We start from the raw sequence: 19921 nt of genomic DNA on the forward strand, positions 1-19921 counted from the left end.
TCTGATCGATATTAAGCAATTAAGAGGAATAATAAAAAGATTAAAATATGAGGGGGTGGCAGGACCGAATGGGCTCCCCAATGCACTATTTAAACATGCTCAGGATTTTTGGGCTGCTTACCTCGCACCGCTTTTTAATCAGATCTACAGACAGAACAACATTCCCAAATCTTGGAAAGGGAACATCATTCATCCAATATTTAAACAGGGAGATCATAATAAGCCTGAAAACTACAGATTAACATCATTGATCGACGTAGAGGCCAAATTATATGGATCATGCCTATTACTTCACTTGCAAGACTAGATGGATGAAATGAGCATAAACCCCACATTTCAAACAGTTTTAGACAAGGGATGGGCACCTTAACAAACCTGGCCACTTTGGCACTTTTAATTGAAAAAGCGGCAAAAAAGAAAACACTTCTGTTTGCATGTTTTGTCGACTTGAAAGCAGCAGTCGACAGGGTAAGCAGAAATCGTCTCTGGGAAAAACTAAGAGCGTGGGGGCTGCCGAGTAAATTATTGGATGCAATAATAGCCCTATACAGTGAAACCTGGGCAAGAGTGAAATTAGGCAATGGATGTAGTACCACAACCAGTATTTACACACAGCAAGGCCTAAAACAAGGTTGCGTCCTGGCCCCGAGTCTATTCAATTTATTTATGGGAGACATCATTAAACACATGCAAGCAGCCGATTGCCATCTGCCAAACCTGTCCAAAGAGCCAATACCCTTCTTACAGTATGCAGAGCGATCAATAACTTAGTAAACTATTTCGGCCAACATAATTTGGAAATAAATAAAGAGAAAACAAAGATTGTACGTCTAGTGGACCCCAAAACCCCCCAGTTCAAATGGTTTGTATAAGGAACAATAGTAGAAGAACAAGCGTCCTACAAATATCTAGGTTTAAATCTGGGGCGAGGCTCAACACATAAGGAACATAAAATGGTTTTAAAAGCAAAACACAATCCTTAATTTTTGCATATAGATTACTATATAATAAATTGGGCTGCCTGAACCACGCCCATCTTTTAAAAGTGGTGGCAGCACAAATTCTTCCCACACTGTCGTATGCCCTGGTAGTCTGGTGCGGTAAAAAGGTCGAACTATTAAACTAACTCCAGACGAAGGTATATAAAGCCTTATTCAACCTACCAAAGTCCGCCTCCCCAGCTCAGGTTCGGCTGGAATTTGGCCTTCAGAATCAGAAATTCTGGAGCATGAGCGGCTTCGTGAAGCTATGCCATAAATTTTGTGCATCTGAGCCAGGGCCATTGAATAGTTTATGCCGGAATGAATTCAAAATCCAGATGGATCAAGACTTCCCAAATTCCTGGGGAGCACATCTGAGAAAATCATTGGTGGAACTGGATATACAAATTATATGGGACAGCTTGGTAGACTGGGCAGTATTTGGTAAATCAGTAAATAATATAGCAAAGAAGAAGTCTTTCTTAGAAGATAAAATAACAACATCGAAACGCCGGCATGGGTGGACTGTGATCAATTCTTACATAACAACAAAGCCCCAGGCTTACTTAATAACCCATTTCAGCGCTGAGTTAAAAAAGAGCTTTATTGATTTCCGGTTGGGTATGGATGACTCGAAAGACCTACAGCTTTCCTGGAAAAGCAACCAACAAGCAGCACACTGTCGCCTATGCGGTTTTTGTAATGAAACACTAACTCACCTGCTGTGCGTTTGCCCTGCAGTCAATGATTTAAGAAGGCTGCTTTTAAAACCTATTTTTAATTAATTGAACATTCGCACATGCAGGCAAGCTGTGATACGTTGGTTGGAAGGGACCTCCATAATCTTGGCTTGTCGGGGCGTAAAATATTTGGCAAAATAAGGAAAATGTTAAGGCAAGCCGATTTAGAGGAAACCTAAAAAGTATGAATAAGATCGGCATGGGCTTAGCACAAGTATCGCACCACTTCACAAGCCCAGGTAATAAGTGAATTAAAAGCCTACCCAATCATGGGATAGTTGGAATAACAGAAAAAAGGTAGTTGACCAAATTTTATTGTAAAGTGCAGCATCTTTTATAGGCACATTTTAGCTTAACAGGACCTGGTTCATTCATTTTTTGGACAATTTTAGTTACCTGAGCTCCTTGAAAAATTGGAATAATATGAACTTTTGAAAGTTTGTTTAAACTGATGGTAACATCTTATGTGTATTATTAATGTGGTTCAGATTTTAAAAATAGTACAGCTCGCTTAGGTCGAAATATTTTAAATTGTAAATTGTAACAATTTTAAGTAATCATATACAATAAACTATTGACTTGACTTGAATATATACACAGCATTCACACTTGCAAGAGCCTCAGAATTACTTGGTGGACGGTGGTCCTCAACCTCAAACTGAAGAACTAGGCCAGGGAGCTCATATTTTTGAAGTGATTCAATATTTAAGAGAAGTCTGGAAATTTCTGCCTCCTGAGGGATGTTGATCAGGAGGATATTTTAGTTCATGTATTCATACTCTGATATATTCTTTGCTTTTTCAAACGGCTGTGAGGAAATATGTGAGACGGAAAGTGGAAGAAGCATGATGACTGGAATCCCAAGATTTCTGTATAAACTATAATCCTTGGACGGTTTTGACTCTGAGCTCCCGAAGAATTCAGAGGTGAAAACTTTACTGGCCAGCAGGTCACCCTCCTTGGACACTGAATATTGTTTTACCTAATTATGGCATTGAGACAGTGGTGGAAGGTTTGTTGCAGTAAGGATATGCAGCATCTTACTTTATGATAAGATCTTCGACATATGCAGCCTATGCAACGTTTGGCATTTTTGAAGGACTTTCAGGCTCTGTATGAGGTGGTGCAAAGTGTAGAGAATTTAACAGATCTACTCTGCACCATGGAATAATTAGTATGATTGCTTTCCGACACCACATTTTATGGTTTATGTAGTAGGGCAACATCTGCAGGAGCAATTACTGCAGGGAGAAGAGAAATTGGATGCGTCCCTGGTAGTTAGAAGCATCTTAAAATACTTTGTCGTCACATCTTCCATTTTAGGCTCTATGTTGTTTGGGCCACTGTTTGATAATTTGGTAAAGAAGTTGGCTGAAGAGTAAAAGTGGTTACCAACTTTTCATATACAGTCTTCAAGACCAAGATCTTTTCTCTTCCTGAAAACCCCTCATCAGCAAAACAACAATCTCAGTCTTTTTGAAGGTGGCACTTTCGTGGAAGGGTTCGAGGCTGGTGGATTGCAATCCTAGAAAAATCCATACCAGATGTTGGAACCTGTCAGCAAGCTCCCAAGACATGACTAGCAGTGGAGTAACATTAGCACTCCCAACCCGAATGGTGCAGGGGGGACCCCGAGCTCCAGGGGGCCCTCAACAGCATTGTGCATGGGCAGCGGTTCCCTAGACTGATAGCTCCTGACTGGGTCCGGGGTGGGAGGGCCGCCTTGAACTTTGCGGGGGAGCTCAAGTTTCATTACACCTCTGATGTCTAGACTATGTGGGAAGTTAAGACCAGCGTGAGATTGTCTTCTGCTGTTTGCAAGTGGAGACAGCACTTTTCAGGCCCATGGGCAAGTAGGGCCGGAGGTATATCAGTTGGAGTGACAGGAACATGCTCGGTTTTCTCTCTTCAAAATGACTTGCCTTTTAATATCCATAAAGAAGACAAAAGTCCTTCTAGAAGGTGTGACACCACTGTTACAGAAAGGGGGTATTCAGGATCCTGGTTAGGAGAGGGGTCAAGAACTATTTTCGATTCTGTGTGCCTGACATTAGCTCTCGGAGTGAATAAATACCAGTCAAAAAGACCTTTACGATGTTGTCCTTACAAGAACTTGGAAGTATTTCCTATAATAAATCCAGAGGATTTTTTTTACTGATTTGGATCTCCAGGATGCTTATTTTCATATTTGGATCTATGTTTCATCTCAAAGATAACTTCTTTTTGCCCTGGAACACCAGCATCTTCTTATCAAGACACTTCCTTTTGGCCTGCTGTCATCTTCTGGAGTGTTCCCAAAGATGCTTGCTCCTTTGGTGGCATTCGCACAAGTGCAAGGTATTGATTTATTTTCATATCTAGACAGTTGGTTAATTTGTACGCTTTAACAAAAAAAGTCAATGGCTTTGGAGGACATGGAGAAAGTGTGGCTGTTTTTTCAGTAATTAGGACTGCGTGTGAAATGGATAAATCTCAGATGGTACCTACTCATGATCTGATCTTCATAGGTGCCCATTTTCAAACAGATCGGGTAATGGTCTTACTTCCCATGGACAGGATTTTCACTGTGCAGAAACAGCTGAAGGTTTTCTTATACAGCAAAGAATATTCAGCGAGGACATTCATAAAGATACAGGGTTTCAGGTCAGCAATTTCAGCCATGGGTCCTTAGGCCTGGTGCCATCTAAAACCAATAATATAACACATTCTAACTCATTGGGTTCCAACAATCCGTATTTGTCATAGTTAACTCCTTTGTCAGCCCCACTCTGCAAGAAGATGTCTTGGTGGCTCTCAGACATATATTGACTGGAAGGGGTCTCTCTATATCCTCCTCTACCCCAGGTGGTAACCAAAGAAGCAAGTGCAATAGGGAGGGGGTCCACTTTGGAGCAAAACTTGGTACAGGATATATGGATATCTAGTCTCATAGAGAGTCATAACAATTATCTAATAGGAGGGAACTAGGGGCAGTAGTCAGAGCCCCGAAAACCTTTGCCCATCTGCTCCGAAGTCATATAGTATTAATAAGGTTAGACATTCACACACATACATTGCCAGAACCAGATATTGGAGTTTAGCGCCCAGATAACTCGTTCTTTGATATTAAATGCAGAACAGAAGCTCTTATCCCTACTGTGTCTTTATTAGCAGTATCAGAGAACTCAAGGACAGATTTTCTCAGTCAAGTATTTCCCTTTTCAGGGGAATTCAATCTTTAAGCAAGAATCAATGGGAACTAGCTATGGAATAGAAGCTCCATGTTTATGTTCTTGAAAAAAACATTTGTATTTTATAAAGACCCTCACCCACCAACCTAGTTGGTGGCATGCTTCATCATCGGGTCCTACCCCAGGCACGGAATGCACCTAGGGTGTGTGTAACGCACAAGACTCTCACTAACCTGAAAACAGGTCTGCTTCCACGGGAACAAATAGAATTCCTCGGGAACAAATAGAATTCCTCCAAACTCCTCAAAAACAGTTCTTCAATGAGAGCGTATCCTCATTAAAAGCACTGCTCAGAGGGAGATAAGGAGACGAGCACCACCTCCGACAGCTTCAGTCTTCTCTTTGGGGGACAGTAAGTTACTCCAAGAACCAAACGTCAGAACTGCAGCAAAACTATTTAGGGAATCAGAGTACATTTAATTATTCCTCATTCTACTGGGAACAATAGGCATAGTGCATGTCGCGCATAAATACAAACTCCACTTACCAATAAAGATCTCCCAAGGACCTTGTAGGATAAGGCTAGAGTTACAGCACTCTAATTCAATGTGTGATAAATGTCTTCTTTATCATCCAGTAAAGTAGGTCAGGAGGGGAGCGAAGTGGAGTAACTATTCAATATGGTTGAAACAGCCACAAAGTAAAACGAAGGACAACAGAAGGCAAACGTTGGTGTCTCTTTAAATGGAAGTAATGGGCAGGAGGCACTGCAGCGGGGAGAACAGATAATGAGTGATCTGGACAATGATGCAAAGAGTCTGGAAGTGAAGGTAGGGGTTTTGGCAGAATTAAGGCTGAAAAAGTTGAAATCAGCGCTAAAGGGCAACAGAAGACAGCGTCCTTCTTGGTTTCCACAGGTGCACATAAAGGGGAAAACCGCACATCTCTGGAAGCCGGCTTGGATGTAGGAAACAATGTTGCAGTACAACCCCGTCTCAGGGAAACCATCTTGGGTGTGGATACAATGTTGCGAGTGTAACCGCGATGACAGGCGGCTACATTGTATACCGATGTCCGCATTAGACGGAAGAAAAACGCGGAGGCAGGAAGCTAAAGACAGGGCACAACGGAGTCCAGGCAGATTGTAGAGATAGCCTAACCAGCTGTAAAAATGTAAGAGAAAGGGTTAGGGATAAAACACTGCTATGAAATGAAGAGTGAAACCGGGAATGGTTTCAAAAAGGGGGTGTGGACTAGTTCAAGGAACAGGAAGCTAAGCAAAGGCTTTCGCCACTGGAGCAGAGTTTAACTCGATAAGTTGTATGCAAACTCCTTCCCTTCTCTCCTGGAGCCTCTATAAAGAGAGCTGTTTTGTATACTCGACATGTACTATAGTCCTATAGTTTGCCAGGGTATGGAGCATGAGGCTTGATTCCTGACAGTGCGCTTCAACGCCTGATTGCAGCGGAGCAGGTTTGTGTGCAGTGAGTGTGCAGTAAAAGTTTGAAGTGTGTAGGTTAAAAACTGTCCGAAGGGTCTCAAGATTTTGGAAAAATGTAATACTGGGCCCTTGGCAGCATTAAAAACAGAGAGGCGGATATGTGTGGAGGTAAATTATGTCTCCAATATCCTGTGCGGTCTACATGTTTCAGCCAGGTCTCAGGATTGTGCTGGCTTTCGTCAGGACCTATGTGAGTGAAAAAAAAGTGTTGGTCAAAAAATATATTTTATGTGTTTAAGACCAAAATGTGTCACACGCGCTAAGGTGTGATAACTGGAAGAGGAGGTATTCCTCTAATAGCTCTGTACCTGTTTGGGAAGAAGAGTTGACAAACAGAAACATACTAACATAAACATTTAGAAACTGCGGGTTTCATTTTCCACATTGAATCATGTGACTGAGTTGATGTCGTGTCTGTACACTATGTGATAAATGACCGGGAGTGAAACGGATTGTGACGTTTTTGGTGAAGTGGCTATTTAGTCATACTGGATTATGCGCTACTGTGCTTTAGTTCAATAGCATCAAGGCGGCAATCTGCCTTGGATTAGAGTGGTGAATGTGACCAAGAAAAGTATGCTTACTCTGAACTTTTCAGAACGAGCCCCATGAATCCCGTCGGGGGGTCAAACCTATAGTCACACACTGTGTGTGTAAAGGGAGAAAAACAAAGAGGTTGTAGCGTAAAGCCTGGTCGTGTGTGGGCTTGTGTCCACCGGCTGGCCGAGTGAGAAAACCCCCATTTTTTTAGCACCCGACTTACTTCGTCAAGGTCTCTGACCCTCTGTCCATACCTGCTGCGGCCTGCATTGGGACTCCATCGATGTTAGCTGGTGGCTGGGAGGGAGTTTAAATACCCTGTGTTTGCTCCAGGTGCGGTGCATCAGCACCGGTGTGTCACGTCGGCAATCAGGTGCTTGTGAGTAGCGTCTGATGCCACTGAAACTTCGGAAGGACTATGTTGTAATTAAATAGAAGTCCGGTAGCCAGGTTAAGTATAGGTATGCTGTAGGTTTATTCTCAAGTACAGCCTTAGGTAGATTACTGGAAGTCCAGGTGATGCCCCACCAGGAGCAGCCTCCCTGCTGCTCAGCCTGCTCACTCCAACTGACACTCACAGCCTCACCAGGCACCCAAGCATTCCACGACATCATCAATCATCCAACATTCCAGACATTTCCAAGCACACTAACTCTCATTCTGGCTGAGCAGTAGGGAAGAGATACATAGGCAAAGGGGAACGGCAAACAGTAGATTATAACACACTACGTTTGGTTTGCGTGTCCTGAACTGGGGATGTTAGTTGAATGAAGTTTTCAGTGTGTGAGGTTCATCATAAGTAATTACAAATGATTGTAATAATTGTTGATGTTATTCATAAATGTAATGCCATGACATGTAGGCAAGTAAGACGTAGAAGAAAGACCAACGACTGGCTCTGTGCTATTATGTGCCCGCGGGGAAAATGCTAGGTTATGTCATCAGTCACAAATCAAAACTAGTGTGTAATGTAATATTGGGCCATTTGATGGTCATTCAGTGCCCGGCCAGACTGTGGTGTCATGGGGCAAGATGTGTTGACGATTTAAAGGGTGTCTTAGGATTGGCAGTCATGGGGGTGAGTATCTGTAATTACTTAGGGTATTCCATGGAATGCTGTCATTGAGTCCTAATATACGGGTGGGAAGGTGGTAGATCCAACGTTGTTCTTTCTGGAGTAGGATCTTGTCGTTTGTCGGACTATTGCTCTCGATCTGCTCGATTATAGTCCGCCTCATGTCATTGGGGGTGTGCCTATTTTGGATAAAGGGGTCTGTCATCTTAGTTGCGTTTCTTTTGCACCTTATATTGCTGCGATGTACCCTATTCTTTTTTTGATCTTATGACTTGTCATCTCGATATAGCGAAGTTTGCAGGGGCATTCTATAAGGTATATCAAGTTTGATGAATTGCAGCTGGTATGCTGTCTTTAGTGCCAGGTTTTGCCTTCTTCGAGATCCAGTGTTTTGGTAGCTTTAGTGAGGTGGCAAACACAGATGCTTCCACATGGATAATGGCCCAGTACATTGGGTAAGCCCCATGCATTTAGGACTGTGCTGGTTGTGGGGGCCTGTAGTTTTTTAGGGCGGGTAGACACTAGGCGGTCTTTAAAACTACCTGCCCTTCTGTATGAAAAGAGGGGTAGGTCTCATCTCTGTGCGCCAGTTCTTGCGGATGATCTTGGCCACTTGGTTAGAGGCTGAGTTGTACGTTATTACACATGTGAGGTGGGTGTTGGTCTCGCGAATGTTGTCCTTCAATAGAGCTTCTCTATGTTGGTTGCACGCTCGTTTCCTCATGGTACGGATAATTCTGTCTGGGTACCCTCGTTCACTGAGTTTGTTGGCCAGTTTGGCGGACTGCCTCTGGTAGTCCTGTGTACGGCTACAGTTCCTCCTTATACGGAGGAACTGTCTGTATGGGAGGTTCTCCCTGAGTGGTCAGGGGTGAAATCTCTGGAATTGGAGTAAGGAATTCCTGGCAGTTGGTTTGTAATATGTCATCATTTGGAGTGATCCCTCTTTGGCCTCTATGGTGAGGTCCAGAAAGGCTAAGTTAGTAGCGCTCGCAGTGCTGGTGAAACTTATCATTTGTAATTACTTATGATGAACCTCGCACACTGAAAACTTTGTTCAACTAACATCTCCAGTTCGGGACACGCACACCAAACGTAGTCGTTCCACAGTTTCAGCGGCATCAGACGCTACTCACAAGCACCTGATTGCCGACTTGTCACACCGGAGCTGATGCATGGCACCTGTAGCAAACACAGGGTACTTAAACGCCCTCCCAGCCACCGGCTGACTTCGACGGAGTCCCGATGCAGGCCAGAGTAGTTATGGACAGAGGGCCAGAGACCTTGACGAAGTAAGTGGGGTGCTAAAAAAATTGGGGTTTTCTCACTCGGCCGGCCGGTGGATACAAGCTAACACGCGGCCAGGTTTGCGCTACAACCTCTTTTTTTTCTCCCTTTACACACAGAGTGTGTGACTATAGGTCCGACCCCCCCGACGGGATTCATGGGGCTTGTTCTGAAAAGTTCAGAGTAAGCATACTTTTCTTTGTCACATTGACCACTGTAAACCAAGGCAGATTACCACCCTGATGCTATTGAACTAAAGCACAGTAGCGCATAATCTGGCATGACTAAATAGCCACTTCTCCACAAACGTGACGATCCGTTTCATTCCCGCTCATTTATCGCATAGTGTACGGACACGACATCAACTCAGTCACATGATTCAATGTGGAAAATGAAGCCTGCAGTTCCTAAATGTTTGTTTGTATGTTTCTGTTTGTCTACTGTTCTTCCCAAACTGGTACTGAGCCATTAGATGAATACCTCGCCTCCAGTTACCGCACCTTAGCGCCTCAGATTTGTCAATATTAATTTGAAATCCCCAGACTGACCCAAAATTGCTGTAACAGTACCAGAGCAGCTATTGTGCAGTCCACAAGGTCCACTAAAGATAATAAGCTATCATCTTCAGAGATTAATTGTATGCATGAGGTCCCTCAAATAGCATCTCCTTTACCTCAGAAACCTATCCAGTCAGTTGAACCAAGGGTTCTGCTAAGAGTGCAAATAGGGAAGGAGAGGAGAAGTGGGATGCTTCTTGTTTCTTATGAAAAAATAAATGTATCTGATTTATTGCAAATTGACTAAGATTTATGCTGTAGAATTGTTATCAGTAGCCCAAATGTATTCTTGCTTAAATGGGCCAATTCCAACTTTAAAAATCACTTATTGTAGGAAAAGTCATTCTACGTGGTCAAATGCCTTTTTGGCATTGATTGCTAGAATTACCTTGGCTATGGGCACTTACTGGCTGTCTTTATCAGGTGTGGTACTTTATGTATGTTATGTTAATTTTTTTTTTGCAGAGTTTTATATAGCGCGAACTTGACCCGAATTCAATCAGGTATCAGAGCGCTTTACATAGCACCAGTTACATTACATGAGGACACACATTCATCTTTTTATTTTTTGTAATGCATGGGGAGATTTGTCCAAAATCACAGGGTGTTCAGCATCATTACCGAGACGCGAACCCAGTTCCCCAGGTCCGAGGTCGAGCGCCCTAGCTGTTAGACCAACTCCTCTCCCCATTTTGATTTGATTTGTGTAGCACCAATTCATCCCTAAATGGATATCCTGTCCTGGCACATTCAGTCCAGTTCAGAGGGCAACATTTCATGATGGGAATAGAAAAATGTACTGCGCAAAAATGAAGAGCCAAGATTTCAAGAAGCGTACTGAAGGAACGGGAGGGGCGATGTTAGATGCGTATTTGTGGGAAGGGTGATCCAGTGGAGGACAGTGAGGTAAGTAAAAGAAAGACCGCCCATTCTGGCCCAATGAATGAACCACATGTAAATGAGAACCTGGTTGGCTGATCTGATAGGACTAGACGATCTTTCCAAAGATACTCTACTTCACAATTATTAGGGTCCTGTTGCATAAAGGGTTCTATAGACATGACAACAATTTAAAGATAGCAGGTTTGTAGGTTGGCAGCAAATATAAAGACTTTAGAGTGGGGAATGGTGATCTGCACTGAGAATTACAGACCAAGCCGTGAGCCGTATTTTGGATGGATTGCAAGCGTAAGAACAAATATTCAACCATATCCACAAAGGGGGATTCTCAGAATCCAGGTTGCTAGCGATGAGTGAAAACTCACTCAACAGAGAAGTGCTAAAATCAATAAGACTCTTTGTTCTAAAGAAAACTAGGGCGAAGGGGTTGAGCTATGCAACACCTTCAACAATACAGAGCAGTTAGAAGAGGATAGTGCACACAGTTAAAGACAACACTTGTCTTAATACTGACCTCACACACTTTGCAGTGTCATGCTTCATCATAGGGCCGCATCTGATGACCAGGTGCAGACCAACACACTGGATGGAGCGCGTTTATTTTGTGTGTATGAAGATTAGTGGTGAGGGTACAGAAAATGTGGAGGAACAAGCAAACAGCCAAAAAACCTACAAAAGGTGTAAAGGAAAGAATATTCCCTTAAGATGGGACCAAAGAGTGCAGACACACCCCGTTAAAACTATCTAAGAGGAAACGATCATCTCTTGGCACCGTGCTTGCTACAGCCAGTCCGGCCCTGGTCCTATTGGCCAAGGTATTATCCTCTGTAGAGCAGGGTTGTTAACTCCAGCAAAGAATGTGTGTTGAGCCACTGGAGGTGAGATAAGTGGCTGAAGTAGTTTTAACCCAGTTTTGATTCAGGCAGGGCAAAGAACATTGTTATCAAGGTACTTATACACTAATGTTATCATAAGGCTACCATCAGCATGAAATTAGATTTTTAAAACTGAGTGGATGTACCTATATTTCTTAATTCTGAAGAAAATCATTTAAAATGTTACAAAGGTGTAAAAAGCCTGACTATTCCTATAAGTTATGTTTTTTCCAAAAGCAATTCCAGAACACCTTTTCTGAGTAAACTATTGTGCAGTTAGAAATTTGTATGATAATCAAAAACCTATTTTGTTGTTGGTCTTTGAGAATAGGTGTGCATTTCTGATTTATGATTGCAACATGTCTTGGGCTTTTGCCCAATATGAACATCACACCACTGTTCCTGCAGTAGGGCGGGCCTGGGGCATTGTCATCTTTTGTGGTTTTCTTGCCGCTGATAATCTGTGGTCTTGGCTTAGCCTTACCTGCGGGAGGTGACTTCCTCTGCTATCTTAGTCTGTTGGACCAATGTTGGATTCTTCACTTAGGAGCTTATGGTATCTCCTCTGGATTTCTGTGGTCCTTGCTGTCTATTGGGCCTTGAAGTTTGCGACTGCTAGTCTACTCATGCAAGGTTTGTTAACTCCATTTCAGTGTTTGTTCTAGTGGCAGACTTTCCCTTTGCTCCTTTTTGGGCCGGAGCTCATTCTTCCTTGTGAATGCTATGGCTATTGTTGCATGTTTTATTGTGGGAGCTTTAGGGTCGCTCTTCTCTTTGGTGCGAGGTCTGGTTATGTACAGTGCCATAGGCTATTGCTATAAGGGCAGGGCAATGGCGGCAACTGCTCTTTTTTCCTAACGAGACTGTTTGGTTCCTTGCTTCAGGTTGCAGTGACGTAGTAAAGTCAGGTGGTACCCTGTGCGGTTAATTTCTTGTCGCCCCCGGCTTAACGTACATATACAAACAAATAGCATGCATCATAATGTTTACGTTACTTACCAAAATCAATATCATAGAGAAGAGGATGATCACAATGAATCAGTGAACTAAGTCATTAAGCGTCGAGTTCAGCTGCGTTTCGTTGCATTTGTTAACTGAACTAAAAAGTTTCAATATGTATTATATTGACTTGTTGAGGTTAATTAATTGTCAGACGAAGTTATTAAACTTGTTTTAAATAATATTTTATAAAAAAAAAATTTTCATGAGCACCAATTTTTTAAATTTATTTTAAAAACACATATTTTTGCCATTTTGTCAACCACCTCAGTGATGACACACGGGGCGGACCGCATCCACCGCACCCAGGGTCAAACTGGCCGTAGCGGTCACCGGGTGTTTCCTGGTGGGCCGCCAGGGTGGGGGCGGTTTTGGACCGCGGCCCGTTTTTGTTACCGGGTCGGCAATATCGCCCCCCTGTAACAAAATCGACCGAAACCGGCCCTAGCAAGCCGCTTGGCTGCACTCCCCCTCCCCCCCAGGGGGGCTCTGCCGAGCAGTTTGCCAGGGCCAGTTTCGGTTCTCAGACCGGCCCTGACCACACCACCCTTCCTACACCACTGTCAGGTTGTCTATGTGCCCTCAAAACATTTTTCTAGAGGTGCTGCACTTGATTACCTTGTCTGTGCTCTGGAGTGGGTAGACATTACTTGTTCTATGGCGTGCCTGTCAGTCATTATCTTGGCATATCTCTTTCCTTGACGTGCTGTTTCCTGGCCTTTGTATATGATTATAATTTCCATGGAGGCATTCTTGTGGTGGTTTTCCCCTATCTTTCTCTGCAGCATTGGCTTTGGGTTCCATGTAAGGTAGCTTTGTTTGACTTACTTGCCTCTCTTGTTTCATTCTGTGGGTGAGATCTTGTGGGGTTTTCCATCTTTTGGGTGCTGTTAGAAATGGGGGTCTCTAGTTGGCAATGGCTGGCCACTGTCCAAGTAGGGACCCTTCTTCCTAAGTCAGAGTAAGCAGCCTACACCCTTTGACAACCCCTGCTCAACCCTGTGGTAACGTAGCACGAGCAGCTAGGTTTATCTCAGAGGCAGTGTGTGAAGCATTTATGACCATACACAGTAATATATTGAGGAACACTACAAATGGACACCACTCAAGTAGTTATGAAAAAATAGGTATTTTTACATAGTCTTAATCACAAGACCAATAACAGTAAAAATCCACAATACTATAAAAGTATAATTACTTTAGTAATGCTGCAAGGAAAAATAGTTCAGGATGCACAAAAAGGTGGTTTAGTTCAAGGCAGTGGTCTTTGCGACCCTTTTACTCACAAAGTATCTGGTTCGTGGGGCAAAGCAACAAAAAATGTCGCTAAGGCGTTGTAGCGTTAAACTTCCTCACGCTAACCAGCGATGCGTTGAATCCTTACCGCAAGGGAGGATGATGCGCTGGGCTGCGGGCAGGACAAAGCGACAAACTTCCTCACGCTAAGCCGGTGATGCGATGAAATCCTTGCCGCGAAGGGAGGATGATGCACCGAGCCTGTTGCGTGTGCGATCTTGCTGCGTTGACAAAGATGGCGCTCCGCGAGGAAGCGACGATCCGGATTCGATGCGGGGGAAATGGCGAACGCTCGGTGTCTGCACTGCGATGATCCTGTTGCGATGATTCTCAGATAGCGGGCGTTTTCAGGCCCGCTGACAGGAGCTGCAATGATTTTCAGATAGCGGGCGTTTTCAGACCCGCTGACAAATGATGCGATCTTCTTCGGGGATAGCGAGCACTCGGCGACAGCGGAGCGGCGATTTTTCTCACACTCACCAGCTGCAGCGGCTCGCTAACGGAGGTTAGCGACGATTTTCAGCGCTCTCTTCTCAGCAGTAGAACTAGAGGCCCTGGAACACACAGGAGCCTCACCTGCAGATAGTAATCCTCGCTGGGAGGAAACAGGAGGCTGATGGTGGAGTCTGATGTGCCTGAGACTCCAGCAGGAGGCTAGCTCTCTTCTAGCCCTTGGGTGATTGCTGAAGCACAAAAATAAAAGTCCAATCAAAGTTCTTTTCCTCTTCTTGAAGTCCAGTAGTAACAGCTGCAGGCCAGTCCCAGAAACAGCACACAAGGACAGTCCTTCTCCTGCAGATTCTTGTAGCCACACGGACAGAGGTTCTTCTTGTTATCCAGGAGCAATACCAATTGTAGGGGTTTGTGCACAAATATTTATACCCCCAAAGTCTTTGTTCTTAGGGGTCCCAAGTCTCTGAACCCAGCCAGAACCAGTTCTGCCCAGCCCTGGAGCACTTTGTTGATCAGGCTGCATCCTTCCTTTCAGAAAGAGGGGGTCTGCCTCAGACGCACAGTGGGAGGTGGAGCCAGCATTCACCTTGTCAGGCACAGTCCTATTCAAGTGCAGGAGCTACCCCTCCCCTCACACCAAGGCAGGTCGCTCTATTCAACCCAGGTCTGACTCAGCCTGCCCTGTCCCTCCAAAACCAGACAGCCAATACACATCATAGCAGAGCAAACTGGAAGGCTTAGGCAAGAAAGTACCTATACTCTAAAAGTGGTAGTTTCAAACACAGGATATAAAAATAACCTTCACTAAAAGATGTATTTTAATATTCTGAGCTCAGGCATACTAGATTCGTTTTTCTACCATGTTCTGTGGGTCAGTTAGGACTATAGAATGTAATAGCCCAGACCTCCCATTCTGGCCTATGGAGAACAGGTAGCCTTACAGTAGTGAAAAACGAAATGGGGTGTAATTCACTACTAGGACATGCTACATACATCAGGGCATGTCCTACCTTACACATACAATGCGCCCTATCATAAGGGGGGCTTACAGGATGCCAAGGGAAGGTTTAGGGGCTCGGAAGTGGGTGCACTTCACAGCCAAGATGGCAGTTCTGGACTGCACGCAGACACTGCAGTGGCAGGTCTGAGACACACTTTACAAGCTGCTTCTGTGGGTGGCACAAACCAGTGCTGCAGGCCCACCAGCAGCATTCGGTTTACCAGCCCTGGGCACACACAGGCCACGCTACTAGGGACTAACAGGTAAACCAAATAAGCCAATCATGGATGTACCAATTCATATGTCATCTTTACAAAGGGAGCATTCGCGCTGTGGCACTGGATGGCAGTGGCACAACGCCCAGAGCATCTATAACCAGCAAAAACAGAGGAGACACAGCGAAAAAATGGAAGGGAGACTCACGCCAATGGTGCCAGGTCTAACAGGTGCCTGCTGACAAACTTGTGTTTTATGCCTTTTGGGCTTCTAGTGCTTGAACTCATTGGCTTTGAAGCTGGTTCCTGTGGCTTTGTCCACTTTCTTCAAGTTGTGCATCCTCTGTGGTTTGTGAACTTTTGGCCTTAATTCACCATTGGCGGGTTGGCCTGCCAGCCCTTCAGGTCAATTCAGTCAGAATTATTTCACCTGTCAGTGGCCACCTGCCTTATACAGAGACCTCAACCTCCCTTACGTGAATCTCTAATCCTACAGAGGAGCAACTGCGCCATCAACTTCACTGTGTCCTGAGGGAAGTAACAAGTGGGTCCCACATTTTTTGGGCCTCGCTCTGTATTTTACACTATTTTTCAATACAAAGTGCCAAGGGGAGTTTCTTTTGTAAACAATCATGGCATGGATACGTAGGGAGTTTTCTTCCTGCCATTATTTGATTTTACTCCCTAAGGCAGCCAGGCCTTGCATATAGGTACTGTGTAGGGAAAGCAAATGATGGTCCTCAAGTTCGACATATGGCAGGTTGACTGTGACTGTGACCAAGCTGCTAGACAGGCCACTTGTTCAAAGAATTGCACTTAAGTCTCAACTGACTCAAACTCTGTGCTGTCAATTCAGTCAGTGTATGATGACTTGCCCACTTCACCACTTCCTAAATGGCCCCCTTTGTCCTTTATGTTTGACTACATTGGTGGCCGATCAATTCTGATAACACATGCTTTGGCCGATCCTCATAATATAAAGACTGACACTATGAATTGATGAGGAAATATTGCTTTTTTTATTTACCTGTAATCTCATTATTCAGGGTCTACTTCCTTGTCCCAGTCCATGCATCTGTCCACCCTCCCTGCTGTGTGTCAAGCTTTGACCATGGTCTGCTGTGCTGCTTTCCTATTCATCTCAGATGGGTGGTCCTTTTTAGGCACATATAGGGGGAAAGGAGTTCAATCTTTTGTCGCTGGGGTATGAATACACCACATGAGGCAAGGAGTGCGACCACAAAGCAGACTCTAAATTTAGAGATTATTGGTAAGTAATTGATGCAATACAAACAAAACTTGAAAGATACCTTTTTGTTAATGGATGTGGAGCACTTCAGATGTGCTCTAGAGAATAAAACATCTGTACACCGTCCTTGATAGCAGTGCATTGCAATTGCTATGTGAATGGCTTTGGCTGAGCAATAGAATACAAGTGATAGTGTAGATCAGAATTGTGAGAGACCATGGATGCCTCTACTTTAAATTAAAAAAAAAATCCTATAGGTTTTCGACAGGATTACAGTAACGTTCAAACTTTTAATTATGTTAAGTTCACGCTGTCTTTTTTCATTATAAAGTTTAATAAGAAATGACAGCCTTACCGACAACATTAATGCTCATCTTATGCCTTTGACCAAGGCCTACAAAATGATCCAGTTACTTTTTATGTTGAAATGAGGCAACGCCAAAGTGCTTAAATTCCAGATGGCGGTTACATATTGATTGCAATGACTCTCTTGTCTCCTAGGCAACCCTCACAGCCAGAACATTAGCAGCAAGCTGTCACATGACACCATTGAACATGTCCGGAATAGGTACTGTACGGTTCACCTTTCTCTTCTAATCTATAGATCTATAGATCTTGTGTAATCGGGTTGGTTTATGTGATTCTGAAACTGTCAGTAATAACAGCAAAACCTATTGTTCCTACCTTGCCTAATGGTAATGTTTGAGTAATTGGCTAAGATTTGTATTTATTGTAAGAAATTCATATTATGTTTTCACTTTCAATTAAAATGTTAAATGAATCCATGGTTTTGCATTATAACAAAATAAAAGCAGTGATGAAAAGGCGAGGGGGTAACATTACTAAAAATTCATCTACAAGAAATTTCTGTAATCTTATTTTTCCAGTAGGGTTGTTATTTCAGGAATGTGGACATTTCTCCAAATTCAATAAATATACATGTTTTTGAGAGAGCCTACGTAATAATTATGAAATAAGGTTCCTTTAGCAAGTGAGATGTGGAAAATGAAAAGACAAATATTCACAATATTTTCTTCATTTGCAAGAGGTCAAGCATTCGCATGTAAGATACTGGTGTAATTGAGTTTATGTACTGTAAATATTAATTAAATACTCGAGCAATCAAAAAAGAATGAATCAATATTTCTACATCAAGTGTTCACGTGTCAAGCTCTACAGGGCAAATCTGTGATGTGAGCCTTATCAGGACAAATACAAGAAACGCATATGCTGCAAGACATTCAAAAGTGGCTGATATTGTCTAGCTCCTTCGAGATTAGTCATTAGCATAGTAAAGAGAGAACTCTGTAAATAAATCAACGTCTCCAAAGGACTTCATCAATCTCCTATGCTCCTAAAGATGGCTTTGATGTGGCAACAGCATTAGGTTTGGGTGAAATTTTGTTTTGTGAAGCTTCATGTAAATTAATTGATAGTATGCAAATTTACACAAAATGCACTTCACTGTATTTTACATGGAAATTTAATACAAGAGCATACTATACATTCAAAAGTCACGTGAGATACCAAGAAGTGAACTAGGGGTAAGAGAAAATGTCTCCCGCAAAACCTTTCTGCTCAAATCAGTATCCTGTAGTAAAATATTAAGCAAAACCTCATGGCACCTCCGCAGGGCAGTGGACCGGATCACCGAGGCCGAAACTAGAGTTTCTACGGTAGAAGACTCGGCGACTTCCCTTCAGAAGAAAGTGAACAAACTAATGCTGGTCACGCAGGAACTGGCATCTAGGGTGGAGGATGCAGAAGGCCGCGCTAGACAGAACAACCTGCGCTTCGTGGGCCTTGCCGAGGGGTGCGAGGGGTCTTCCATGACAAACTTTATCACCCAATGGCTTAAAGACATCCTTCCTGGTGATCTCTCTTCCTTCGTTGTTGAGAGGGCACACAGGGCCTTGACACAGAGACCCCCCCCCCCCCTGGGTGAGGCCCCGAGGCCTGTTATTGCGAAGATTATGAACTATGCGGACTGAGATGCTGTCCTGCGGTTCGCCAGAACACACAAAGATGGCTTTCTACACGACGTCCGCTCAATCCTGGTGTTTCCGGACTACACGCACCTAGTACAGCGACAACGCTAATCCTTCATGGCCACAAAGCGCAGACTCAGGGAGTTGAACATTCAATACATGTTGCTATATCCTGCTCGGATGCAGGTCATCTACAACTCCAAGTCCTACTTCTTCGACACCCCCGAAGCGGTCTTCGCATGGTCGGATGAGCGCCCTCAGCTCCGGGCGATCTCTCCATCGGCCATTGACTCAGACTCCTCCCGTAGCTCTCATACTCAGCGGCCGCTCCGCAACAAGTCCCAGAAGCGGCGAGGGCCGGGGTCTGACAGAATATCTACGAGTCCTGAGCGTCCACCGTGATCGGCCCAGATTGCTCCACTTGTCGATTGGTGAACTATAAGACACTGTGTAGGGTTAACTGCATACCAATAATGTTCTTTTCCGGGTGGGCGTGGGTTCTTGACCACGAGCTGCTGGGCTATGTCCGCCTTGCACTCCCTGTTTTCTTGGTGTTCTTGGGTGGGGTGGGATTCATTGGTGTGATATCTGGGGGCCCTCCGTTGGGGGTCAGTAGCTTTGTACACCGCGACAGATGCTCCTTGTTTTTGGTGGTGTCGGGTGGGGGGAGGGGGGAATGCTTTCTTGGTTGTGTTTATACAGTTTATTGTTTTTTTATATATGCAGACGGCGGGATGTTTTTCATATTGTCTTTTATGCAGGTGTTTGAGCTCCATTCAGTGTGTACCTCAACTCTTATGACACCGGGTGACGGAAACCTTCCCGGCGACCTAACAGTGGTATCTTGGAATGTCCGGGGGCTACTAAATAAGGTGAAACGGGGTGCAGTTCTACGCCAAGCAAAGAGGTATGGGGCAGATGTCCTGCTCCTTCAGGAGACTCATTTAATGGAGACAAAAGCTCCATGCCTCGCCCGCTTTGGCTTCTGTCACATATATTATGCAGGGTTTACGAGGGGCTCCAGGGGGGTGGCGGTACTCATCCATCGCAGGGTTCAGTTCAAATATATTGCACATAGGGCGGATCCCAGAGGGCG

At 44.1% G+C, this 19921-nt stretch overlaps 1 protein-coding gene across 2 annotated transcripts in view; it reads left to right on the forward strand.

Moving 5' to 3' along the window:
- The window catches only part of LOC146822679 (molybdenum cofactor sulfurase-like), a 1712661-nt gene that overhangs the window by 147432 nt on the left and 1545308 nt on the right, over nucleotides 1-19921 (forward strand). For both annotated transcript variants that reach the window (XM_085606872.1, XM_085606873.1), the window contains exon 3: nucleotides 17339-17405. In XM_085606872.1, coding sequence (XP_085462998.1) covers nucleotides 17339-17405 — 67 coding nt within the window. The remainder of the gene's footprint in view (nucleotides 1-17338; nucleotides 17406-19921) is intronic.

This window comes from Triturus cristatus, chromosome 5_2 (assembly GCF_964204655.1).
Source record: "Triturus cristatus chromosome 5_2, aTriCri1.1, whole genome shotgun sequence".
Taxonomy (NCBI): Eukaryota; Metazoa; Chordata; class Amphibia; order Caudata; family Salamandridae; genus Triturus; species Triturus cristatus.